This window comes from Falco naumanni, chromosome 4 (genome assembly GCF_017639655.2).
Source record: "Falco naumanni isolate bFalNau1 chromosome 4, bFalNau1.pat, whole genome shotgun sequence".
Lineage (NCBI taxonomy): Eukaryota > Metazoa > Chordata > Aves > Falconiformes > Falconidae > Falco > Falco naumanni.
Window position 1 is genome coordinate 39,092,142 of NC_054057.1, and position 12,738 is coordinate 39,104,879.

Consider the following 12,738-nt stretch of genomic DNA (forward strand, 5'->3'; position numbering starts at 1 on the left):
CCGGCAAGAAGGAAGGCTCCATGGATCTAACAGTCAAGGCATTTCCCTCGCCGAAGCAGATGGCACCTTGAGGTCACTTTTAGCTGCATGTTTTCCAAGCTCTGAAAGGAATCAGTAACATTTCGAGAAAGGCCTGCTTTTCAGCATCTCTTGTAGGCTTCAGAAACGAAGGAACAGAGTTCTACTACTGAAGGAATCTGCAAAAAAAACCCAGTTCACACCACCTTTACATTACAAATAAAGCATTTAAACATAATAAAAAGAGTGCACACTAAGTTTGCTCCTTCATACAACATTTGTCAGCAACACAACATATTCCAAACATTTTCAACTGGTCTTACATTTAGTTTGTATACAGAAGAAAGCTTCCAAAAGATTAGCTCTTCCCACTGGAAGTAACAAGCACTCTGACACCAAGAGCCTACCAACACGGCTAACTCTTCCCAGAAATGGTTCTTGGGCAACAGCAGAAAGTTTACTAACATTCTGTCAGCACCACAGGCTACGAAGAGCTTGACGAAACTTGCGGACTCTCAGGCGTGCCAATACATTGCTCAATCAACTCCACAGAAAACACTTCTTAAGTATGACCCACCCTCTACATTCAAGTATCAAAGTCCTGTTTAAAGTTGAAAAGCACAGTTCAAAACTCCTTGTCCTCTGCGTACAGCTTAGGAGATCAAAATGAATATACATTTTCACTGTATATTTTCTGAAACAGCTGGTGAATGTTTTTCATTCCCACAGAATTTCAGGGGCTGAAATACTCCAAGGAGACATTTCTGGAGCAGACTATGTTCCTACACACCGCTATTTTTCTGCCCAATTTTTGAGCTGTAAGTCAGGGCTGTAGCCTCCACACTCATACACTTTCTGAATCAAAGCACCATTAAAAGGCAATTACCCACACAAACCTTTTCTAAAGCTTGTATTAATGCTACATTCTGGGATATGCTTTTTCTAAAGCATGGTCAATTGCTACAGTTTTCTGATCTGGTAACATTCATTTCATTAAAAAAAAATAAAATAAAAAGAGATAGAGAGAGATTGTAGAGTGAATTTGGTGTAGGTAGACAAATAAGAGCTGGTGAAATTACCAGACAAATCACCAGATTCCACTGTCTGATGGCAAATGCCCTGCAGCAGTGCCGTGCTTCTTAACTTTCTTTTAACTGAATCCAGTTTTCAAGCTGGACTCCTACTGACTCAACAGTTACACAGCTCTACATCATTTCCCACTTTCTTTGATGTCTGCATAACCACATCTTTAATGTCAGATGACGTGGGTTTTCCACTTGAACTTACCCAACCAGCCAACCCCCACCATGGAAGTGCACACCACAGCCTGGCAGAACCCACCTGTCCACACGCTCAGCACTCCCATACAGCTCTTCAGCCACCTCTGCTGCTCAACATTCACATGATAAAAGTTCCTGGGAAAAGACACGAGCCTTCCTTCACACAGTCATCCCACTAAAGCATTAAAAAGCTTGCACAGATGTAATCTGATGTGGATAACTGGGTAGCTGAAAAAGGTCTCATAGACATAGTCCAGCTGGCTGGACAAAAATGCACATCGCTCTCAGCTTATCTGAAGTAAAGCAAAATACACTGTCTTTGGCTGTTTTTGTTACACAATAACAGGAAGATTTCCGTGGGAAAAGAATGTTGCAGGTGGGAACAGAAAACTACAGAAGAGAAACTAGGGGCGGACTTGGTATTTAGGCAACTAACCAATAATGAGCTTAACTTTTGTAATATGTATGAGCTAATTATAAGAAGGCATAAAAGGTGACTGTAAGGCACAATAAACGAAGTCTGCTGATCACTCATATTGAGTGACCGTGTCTTCCCTCCGTCGCGACAAATGGCGCCCGAACAGGGACCCTAGAGAGGGCTGAACCTGCGAGCCACGGTTCGACGGAGATTCGGGTACCGGTCCTGAAAGCAGCGCAGGAGGCGGAAGGGCACAGTCCCCGCGCCCGGGAGCACCTACAGAGGGTCCCGCCGGCCACGCGTCGCCGAACTCTCGCAAAGGCTGCAACAGCGCTGACGAAGGTATGGAGAGACAAGCGACGTACGAGTCGCTCATATGCTTTTTAGAAAAGCGGAGCGTTCGGGACATAGAATGTAAAAAGGCATTACCCGGGTTATTAGCGTATGGGATAGCATCCGGGACCCCCGCGGCAGCGGCGAGCGGCGGCGCGGCACGGCAGGCCCCTTCCCGGCCGCGGTTTCTCTCCAAGGCGGCATCCCCACCCCCCCACCCCCCTCCGATCGGCGCCACGGCGATGCAAGCGGCCAAGCGAGCTAACATCTGGCTGCCCCCAGAGGTCAATCGGATCCTCTATATTCGGAACCTGCTGTATAAAATCACAGTGGAGGAAATGTATGATATATTTGGGAAATACGGACCTATTTGACAACTCAGAGTTGGAAACACTCCTGAAACAAGTGGAACAGCTTAAGCTTCTCAAGGAAAAATACGGACTTGATTACAAACCCACCAAAAAAAGTGCTTCAGATGTCCCCTACAAGAAATGGGTTTCTGCCTTGAACTAGCAAACATCTCTGTGCTTAAAGAGAAGCCTTTTTGCCTTGATGGAGATAATTTATTCTGTATTCTGTATTTATGCTGTATTCTGAATGTGGAAATTGGTTGGGACTAGGAGGCTGTCAAAGGCATTTTGCAAATGGGATTATTTTTGATCATTATTGTAATAATAGTTTTTTGATCAAAGCCAGCCAAAATTATTTGTAAGCATTAGGCATACCTGAAGAGAATGCCTTTATTTGAATTGGCAGTTAAGGTGTAGTTTAATCTGATGCTGTGGTTTTATCTGCTTCTGGTGAATTTTTGAAGTGATGAAATCAGAGATACAAGGTATACTAAGAGTTATGAGGTAATAAGGTAATAATCTAAGTAAGGGTGCTGTCTTTTATATCTACAAGTGCAATATGCTTTTATGTAGCAGAGAGAAACTTTAACAATAATGTTGCTTGAGCGAGATGTGCATGTGACAACTTGGGATAAGGGATATCACAACTGGAGTGCAACAGTGTTTCTATGTCTGGCAGAGTGAAATCTTTCAAGACCTGAGTTTAGACAGTCTATAATAAATTGTTAGTATTCAGAAAACCCATCTTAAGCCTCTTTTGCTTACATAGTGTTATGGAAGTCAACTGCTATTGTAGAGAATTAATGATTTTTTAATACATATTAACAAATACTACTATTTTCACTTGAGGCAGTTGAGTGAGAAATACTCACATGTAGCATTTGAGGGAATGTCAGCATAAATCGCACTTACAGTAAGACTGCATTTTTAATTACTGTACTCGTTAAGATTCGATGATGCCATAAGGCTAAGGCCTTTTATCACAGATTGGTTCTGAACTAAAAGGTGTGTGCACATGTAGATATGCACATTTGTGTTATTTTCCTTAATTGGCTACAAAATAATATAATTAGGTTGGGGACTAGATCTTGGGAATTTGTCTATTATACTTCTGTTTGTTAAGGAACGTGCATAACATACAGCATCCATGTAGGCTTGGCTTGTGGCATAGTTGTCAAATTTAGCATAGACATTCAGACAGATAAGCAACGTACTCTTCTTGTGTGTATCACCTACAAGCCATTATGGCTTAAGTGTGTAAATCTGTATGTAACTATTGAAAAATCCAGTTATGAATGTATATAGCTTAGAACTATTTTTTCCCCTTTGTTAATTCTTTGATATCAATGAGGTATTCTTCAGAAAATGTATGGACTGGTTGGTTGCATAAGGGCAGTTGTTATTTGGACAGAAAATTGTTAATGGTCAGGGATTTTCCACTAAAATATTTGCAAATATTCCTAGTCAAACATCAGTTTGGTTTCTTCTTGGGTTTTGAGCTTGCATTAGTCCATGTTCAGAACTTTAAAATTGCCTTTGAATTTTTTAAACGTTTCATATCACTGGAACAGAAAGAGCATCTAAATTAAAGCTTCAAGCTAACTTTATTTTTCAGGTATTTCTGGAATTATACTTCTGAACTGAGATTTTATAAGTTGGCTGTGTATTTTCCTGTGTTAAAACGCTGTTATTGAAAATGGTCAACCAAGCCTATGTCGCCCAAAATAAAAACGGGGGAATTGTGGATAACTGGGCAGCTGAAAAAGGTCTCATAGACATAGTCCAGCTGGCTGGACAAAAATGCACATCGCTCTCAGCTTATCTGAAGTAAAGCAAAATACACTGTCTTTGGCTGGTTTTGTTACACAATAACAGGAAGATTTCCGTGGGAAAAGAATGTTGCAGATAGGAACAGATAACTACAGAAGAGAAACTAGGGGCGGACTTGGTATTTAGGCAACTAACCAATAATGAGCTTAACTTTTGTAATATGTATGAGCTAATTATAAGAAGGCATAAAAGGTGACTGTAAGAGACAATAAACAAAGTCTGCTGATCACTCATATTGAGTGACCGTGTCTTCCCTCCTTCGCGACAATCTGATGTGCCCAAAGCTCTCCTCTGCATTGAACATGCCTCCATCTGAGGAGAGAGACATGGTTCCATGCTTGGCTGTGGCTCAGCACAGCTGCCACTGCACGGTTCATCCCTGCAGCAATGATTTCTCCTCTTCAGATGAATGCAAATATTGCAACAGCTTCAGAGGAGTACTACCAGGGTGCATTTGAGGCTATGAAGAGCAAAACACCATCTGACAGCCCTCTATAACTCCAGAAGACATCTCCTCAGAAAGCATATCCATACCACCCAGGAGGCCACTGGCAAGCCAAAGGGAAGACGACTACAAGGGCTCAGAAGGCTTTCTTGTCTGAAAGTTTTCCACAGACTATCATAGAAAATTTGATGTAGTTTGAAGTAAATCAGTCAAAATGAGAGAGGATGGGAGCCGCTGTGACTTTTGGAGACGGTAAATATAGTAGTTTCAGTTAACATGAAAGAAGCCAACAATTACACTGTCTCTAGAAAACACAATACTGAAAAAAGATTATTTAGGGACCAAAAAAATGAACCATATCAGTAGATGAATGAGAAAGAGATATCGCATAGGAAGACAGCACAATCCTGTGTCCAAGAGCGGTGGGCTTGATCCTCTGGTAGTACTGGACTTCACACTCCACATCCACCATTATCCAGACGCAGAGAGCAGTCGTGGGCCTGGGCTAGCAACCAGATCATCCGACAAAAGCCTGGTGAGCTACTTCCCCCAAAGCAGGAGGGCAATCTACGAGGGAGGAGAAATGGCTTTGTCTCAAACCAGTGTGAGTGAAGACAAGGATCCCCATCTTCTCCAGGGGAGAAACCTGGCAGGACGCAGCCATAGTAAGTGGAAGGGCCACAAACCTCAGCAGAGCTGAACTGGGACGGAAAAACACTGAGACAGCACTAGCCAGAAGGACCCACAATCTAGAGAGCTGCACCTTATCAGGCTTTTGAAGGTTTTACACAGTTCGATTGACCTTTAAGCAGTGTTTGACAGGAGAACTCAATAATGTTTTACCAAGCAGAGCCCTAAGAAACATTGTTAGTCTTGAGTCCCTTAAAGACTGGTATGATTACTGAGAAGACTACAAAAGGGACCCAGAGTACCAGAAGGAATAATATAGTACCAGATCTACCATAACAGAAAAACGCATACATACATAATGCTCTTGTGGCAAACATTTCAGAGTGAATGTCAACTTCAAATGTAGTTCCTCCATAATTTGGGTAAATCTCAGCAAGATTTATCATGATGCCGCTTGGAATGCAACACACTTCTGCATCGCTAATGTGTTACAGCAGATCATTAGCCACAACAGGGGTCCCAAAACAAATATCCTCAGTGAAACAGTGGCACAAAGAATATTCAGTGCACTAAGGGGCACCAACACAGATCAGGAGCGAATACAGATACATGGATTACCAGAGCTGGAAAGGATTTCTCCATCAGGCTTTGCAGTTCCTACAATGATCATGGCAACAAGTAAATGTTGGGGAAAATACTTTCTATAAGGATTGTTACACCTGAGCCTTTAAGATCCTTCATGACTGTATATAAGCCTGTTTTATGAGATTAAGCCATAGCTTTTGGAATATCTCTCTTTTCAGCTCTGCTACAGCAAAAGCAATAAGAAGATATCACAGAACAAAGATTTCCATGCAGTCCTTTTACCCAGGCTAGGATTTTCAAAGATACCTATGTCTCCTAATCACCCCTCAAAATCTGAGTCCTGATACGGTATTTCTGCAACATGAACTCTGAAGAAGCAGCAGCTACCAGAGGTTTTTTGCTGGATGATTTTTCGGACGTACACATTTACTGTCATAACAAATCTCATTACCAAGCAGTGGAAGACTTTCCCTGAAATGAGCTTGCAAAGAAGGACAAATTAAAAATCTGAAATATTCTTTGCCTATAAAATACTAGAACACACTATGAATACATATATTTTATAAAAAGGTGTATCTGAAAGTCCCTCTTACATCAGAAATCAAAGGGCACTCAATACCCTTGCATCACATGGCAATCTATAGCAAGGTTTGGCTTTCAGCACTTTTATTCCTCTTCAGGAAGGCAGGACCTGCATCAAGAGTATTGGTATTTTAACTATCATTCACACATTCATAAAATATTGCTAGATCGAAGTATCTTATCCTTACATTAATACTGCAGAACAGCATACATTCAACACACAGTAAAGTACCACACACCTTTTGCCTAATGCCTTATAAACCTTAAGGAAAGAGGGAGGCAACATGACAGGAAGAAAACCAAATCTGGCAGTAGACTGGTGTTATTACTCACTCCTGCCTCAGTCCCAGTTTAGCCTCCTCTCCCTTTGGTTTTGCGATAGGCTGACCAAAAATTGCACCAAAGCGTCTCCAAGACACAGCATTCATTTGATTAAGTGGGCAGAAAAGCATTTTTAAAATTCCGCAACTTCTTATGACACTTCTCTTTCCAACAGTCACCATCCATCAGTCCCAAACTCTAGAGATGTTTTATAAGCCCCTCAACAGCTAGAACTCATTTTTCAACAAAAAAAAATGACTAATTGTTTGAGCTACCCAACATGGGAACTTGCAATACCAACAGAAGCTGACAGCATCAGAACAGAAAGTGAGATTTTTTTTAAATAAAGTCAGCAGTTTCAGAAGCACCTGCAAAGAACAGGGACGTCCTGTTTGAAGACTAGAGCAGGAAGCCAAGAAGTCAGAGAATCCAATAGCAAAGACCAGGCAACACATGAATAACTAATGTAGATTTCAACTCCAAGTTCAAGCAGAGCTATGCGAGCTCGGCATGACAGAGCAGAGCTTCTCTGCAACTGATTATTAGCAATAAGCAGTTACTTAAGAAATCTGTAAGCCATGCTCCCAAATCAACGTATGGAATTTGGTCACAAACAATTTGGAAATACAGACTGTGGAAGACAAACAAATACTTTGCTGAAAACTACTGAGTCACTCCGGACTACAAACAACACATACTTCTGTCTCCCGACAGTTCAGTCCTGGAGCCCCTTCACACCAGCTCCCTACAACCAGCTCAGCCCTTCTACTCACTCGGAAGGAATCCAGCATACCTTCGTGGTAACTGGCGACAAGCAAGTGAAAAACAGGCCGAGAAACAGAAGTCGCTATACTATTAATGTTTTTCATAGCCAGCAGAGATGAGTGAATCCATGTCCACTGTAGATCATTGAGTCAGGACCTTGTTCCCACTGAAAATCATAGCAAATCTCCCAAATTTCCATAGCAACACCTAAACAGATCAAAAACAAGTAATGCAATGAAAGCCACAAGAGGAACAATGTTGTCCCTCAGACTGTGTGTGCAGACTTACTAGCATGACCACAAAATGTTGGCCTCAAAGGAGAATTGGGACCCTTCTCCAGGGGTGTTGACTGGCAGTGTTCAGCTGAGGAGAGCAAGATCACTATTCAGTTACATGTAGAAGTTAAAGGCAGGCATCTGTTGGGTGAAGGCATGTAGAGGTCTGGTACTCCAATGTCCAGCCGGAAAATGAATCTCATCTTCGTAACCACAACATTTGATCCACTGAATATGGTTAGAGAAAAAGGTCCTCCAAACCAGGTGCTGACATAGAGTACAAACTCAAGTTTGTAAAGGCATACTTTGTGCTTTGTTTTGGTCTCCTTCACAGGAGAAGAACAAATGCAGGCAGTGCAGACGAATGCTTACACATTCACATTTTAATGAAGAACATGCCTGCACAGTATTCACTAAAGGAAATCACAAAGAGACTTGTCATTTCCCATGTTCTTCTTAAAATACCAAATTAAAATACATCTCAAGGTGTGGAGGTAAGAGGTTCCTTACAAATGTCCACAGTAGGAGCTTGCTTTCTTTTGAACACAAAAATCTTAGCTTAGCCTTCACTAAATGTCCTTGCCATAGAGGACATTCATCATCTAACAGGCTTATTTATGCAACAGCAAATTAAGTGTCCATTGCTAAGATCCTGGGTTGCATTAATGATAATATTAATATTAGCATATTCTCAGATATATCTTGATTACTCTTTAGATTAAGTGCTCTGCAGCTGCTAATAGGCCCCCTCTGGGGAACAGAGAAACTGAGATACAGGAACGTCACGGATACTGGTAGTGACTCTATTCTGCAATGGAATTAAAAGCAGAAACCCAAAGTCATGTGAATTCTCCAATGTCCACTACATACTGTACATTAAAACATTAATTACATGAACATATAATAGCCTACAACATTTGCCTCGTGCTTTGCTCCAGAGTCCAGCAATCTTGGACTGCTACAACTGGGAACGTGCTGATTTTGTTTCTCAAGCAATTATATTCTGGGTTTCTAGCATGAGTACATAGACTATTTCCTTTACTATTTGATAGATCAAAGAGAGAAGTCATTAATAGTTATGGCAATGGCCCCAAAATCCCCAAAACAAAGGAGGTTGCTAGAGAAGAACCTCAAAAAATGCTGAAAAAACCCTACCTCCCAGTCAGTTCTGCCTTCGGTTCCCTTCTTTCGCCTCCTTTTCTCATCTTACACTCCTGCATCGTTAAGCCTGTTCTGAAACTCCTGATCTGCAAAGGCAACGCTTTCCTTCAGCTGTACCCTGAATGACCATCTTAGTTTCCCTTTGTGTAATTCCAAACTCAGGCTTGCATCCCTCTTGTACAACTTCTGCCCTTTTCTGCAACTAAAGCTTTCATCAAGGAATTAAAGGAATCCAATCCGATTTAATGCGACTTCCTTCTCTCCAGCTTATCTCTCTCTCTCCTTTTATCTTTATCCAATTCAAAACACAATTACATTGTTTTACATTAATTCAACAGCTACAGCCTCACTGTCTAGTCCTCTGACTGCACCATCCCATTCAGGTATCTTTGCGTTTCTAGACACAGCTGCTTGTCCTTCAGCCATCAGAGATACTTCTTGAATGCTTTAACCTCCTCCAAGAAGCATCCTCCCTAAACTAATCCACAAGGCCATTAGCTTTGGTTTGAAATCTCTGTTCAAGACCAGTTTTTTCTAACTCTGAAACACAGCTGTCCAAAGACTACTAGCAATGGATAGAATAGGGCATGGAGGCAGTCAGAGCATATTCAATCATAAAACAAACTAAGACACGTGAAAATGTTATTGATGGAGAGGGCACATCTGCTGTGCTTTTAGATGCCACAGATCTTGGACTGTTAACTCTTCGGGGCAGGCATGGGTGCCTCTTCATGTGTGAGCAGAATCCAGCACCCTGCATCTTTATACTTCGTGTGACTTTTACCAGCCACCCAAAATCAACCATAAAAGTTAACTCAGTCCATAACTTTTACAAGCATTCCGGCAGAGGTAAGGGTGTTGGGTTTTTTATGGGATGTTAGACTTGAGCAGTCAGTATACTAGATTACTCAGCACAACACTTCACACTGTTACTGCAAAAATACCTTCCTAAAGGCAGCTTCTACAAAACTTCAGTTAAGCAAAGGCAGCTGTGCTGCTGGTCCACTACTGCCGAGCTGACTCAGATCTCTGGCAAATGGATGCAGTATCCTGCAATTAGGATGTAACTCTGCCCTATGCAAGGAACACAAAAAATCAGCACAGCTCCACGCGGTTTGGCCAGCTTTTGCTTCGTAATTTTCTTCCTCCAAATCACTACCAGTGGCGGCATCCTTCTGTGGGTAACAGCCATCAGATACCATGGGAGACTGTCGATATTTTAAGCAGCAGAGGGAACCTTCTTATCAGGAGGAAAAGCTGTAGTTGCATGCACAGCTTTACAAATTTAAGCTCAGTTTAGCCTGAAGACTGTTGTGAAGTAAACATCTAACATTTTTTAACTCAGTAGTGTCACTTTTTTTTCTGGTTGGAGTAACATTAATACTAACAACTAAATGAGGATAACCTGAAAATTCTTCATGAGCATAGGATTTGGTGAACAAAAGTTGAGACATTCAGAGAAGCAAAACCCATTAATTAATGACCTGTTCTGTAAGACCGGTATTCGAATCTTAATATTAGATCCAAATGCAATCATTACTACTTTTTAAATGGACATGTCACAAAGCACTTGAACTTCTGGGTGTTCAAGGGCCTTCAAAATGCTGAGAGGATTTTTATATATATTTTTTTTAAACAAAGCATCCAATCTGGAACTTGCAGAATCCTATTTTATTGCACTGTAAATATGGCCCTCACATCTGAGCAATCTTTACGTGAAGTTGCATTCAGAGGCAAATACATACACTATGGAGAGCCTTTATTATTTAGTGACACAAAAAGAACACAAGCTATCAGTGCTTAAACTTTATGGATTATAAAAAGAAATCTGAGACAATATTTTCAGCTATTTTGTTTCTTAAACGGACAGCAGTCAGTTGGAAGAGGAGGAAAGGGAAGCCTGCAACTCATCTTGGATGTCAGCTGTTTCCTCAAAGGCGCAATTTTTTTACGTTCTTCATCTACAACAGCACAGACTCGATGTGGTTTTGTCCTAGGTCTAACACCCATGGCCCACCTCGGATACGCTGCTCAGTGACTGAGATGGAAATCGCTGCGTTTTAAAGGGAACTGGGGTGGCTCTTTGTTAAAAGCTGTAGGGATTGGTCCTCACGTGAGGGAAACCTGAAACATACCCCGCCTGGGCAGCGGTACCCCAGCCACACCGCGATGCCAAGCTCGCGTTCTATTTCCAGCAATTCCCTTCCCATTTCCAGCCTCTATTTTTAAAAACGCCTCCGAGCCCCCCGCACGCACACACACACACACCCGCCCACATTTCAAGCCAGAAACCGGAATGAAGCCGCAGCGACCCAACCCCAGCTGCCGCAAAGGCACCGCAACTTTCACCCCGCGGCTCCCCCAGCCCCCGCAGCCGCGAGCAGCGCGCTCCGCCCGCAGCACCGGCCGGCGGCCGGGCAGGGGACCGGCGGGCCCGGGGGCCGCCGCAGCCCGCCCCGGCGCTGCTGCCGCAGGACGGGCATGCCCAGCGCTCCCCCGGGAAAACCGGCCCCGCGCCGGGCACCGCTCCCAAACCACCGCGGCGAGGGCCCACCCGCGGGAGGGGCGCGGGCGAGCCGCCGCACTACCGCCTCGGCTGCCGCCCGGGGAGCCCCTCGCCGCCCCGCGGGGCCGCCAGGCCGCGGCGGCAGGTGCCGGGGCTGCCGCGGCTCCGCTCCCCCGCCCGGCGCCTACCTGCGTCCGCGCCGCGCCGCTCCGCACCCGCGTGCTCAGCGCCGGCCGCCGCGCGCCGCCGCCGCCGCCGGAGACCAGCCGCAGGGGCCTGATGCTCTCTCGCTCCGCGAAGCGGCTCTCGCCCCGCCGCCCCGCCGTCGCTGTCGCTGCCGCCGGCCCGGCGCCTCCTGAGCAGGGGAGAGGCACCCGTCACCCGCTGCGCCCCCCGGCCCCGCCGCAAGCATCCCCGCTCCCCTGCCCGCCCCGAGCGCGGCGGCGCTGCCCCGCGGCCGCGACTCACCTGGGGGAGCGGGCAGGGCGCAGAGCGCCAGGGAGAGGAGGCAGGCGGCAGCCCGCATGGCGCTGCTCGCCGCCCCGCTCGCCGCCGTGCGCCGCCGGCTCCGCGCCTGCACGGGCGGGGGGAGCGCTGCGGGGCCGCGGCTGCCGCGGGGCCGGGACTGCGAGCTGAGCTCCGCCCCGCCGCCGCCGCGCCGAGCCGAGCCCCCTGCGAGGGAAGGAGATGGCGAGAGCCGGCGATGCTCCCCGCAGAGCCCGCTCGGAAGAAGGAAGTGCTGGGAAATGTAGTCGTTTGCCCGGGCGTGAGGGACCGGTGCGGGACCGGAGGGGAAGCCCCGCAGCCAGGGGAACGCCGCAGAGCGCCAGCAGCTGCCCCCACCCCGTGGGGCGGCCCCGCTGCCGCACCGCCCGGGGAACCCCGCACGGCGCGCGCTCGCCGCCAGCCCGTGCCGCCGGGCGGGGCCCCGGGGCGTCTCCGCTCCCTGCCCCCGCCCCGCCCCGCCGCCGGCCCCGCTCGCCTCCGCGGCTCGTTCCTCTCCAGAGAAACCTCCCTTTCCTTATCTATGACCTTTTTTCCTTAAATTTCCACCCCCTCTTCGCTTTCTCCACTGGAGTGGCGCTTGGGGACAGAGCCGGGAAGGATCGCGACGCGGCGTCATTCGCGTCACGCTACAACGCGCTCTCCCGGACCGAGCCAGAGGCCGGAGCGAGCGGCAGAAGTGCCGGGGGTCCCCGCCATGCCGCCCCACACCCGGGGCTCTCCCGCGGCCCAGGG

The 12,738-nt window shown here is 46.0% G+C and overlaps 1 protein-coding gene across 11 annotated transcripts in view; it reads right to left on the minus strand.

Annotated features, from left to right (window-relative positions):
- ADAM22 (ADAM metallopeptidase domain 22) overlaps positions 1-12,377 on the minus strand; it is a 138,221-nt gene extending 125,844 nt beyond the window's left edge. For all 11 annotated transcript variants that reach the window (XM_040591636.1, XM_040591635.1, XM_040591633.1 and 8 more), the window contains exons 1-2: positions 11,968-12,377; positions 11,688-11,854 (exon numbers count right to left, since the gene is read on the minus strand). In XM_040591636.1, coding sequence (XP_040447570.1) covers positions 11,688-11,854; positions 11,968-12,025 — 225 coding nt within the window. In that variant the 5' untranslated portion in view covers positions 12,026-12,377. The remainder of the gene's footprint in view (positions 1-11,687; positions 11,855-11,967) is intronic.
- Positions 12,378-12,738: the final 361 nt, after the last annotated feature.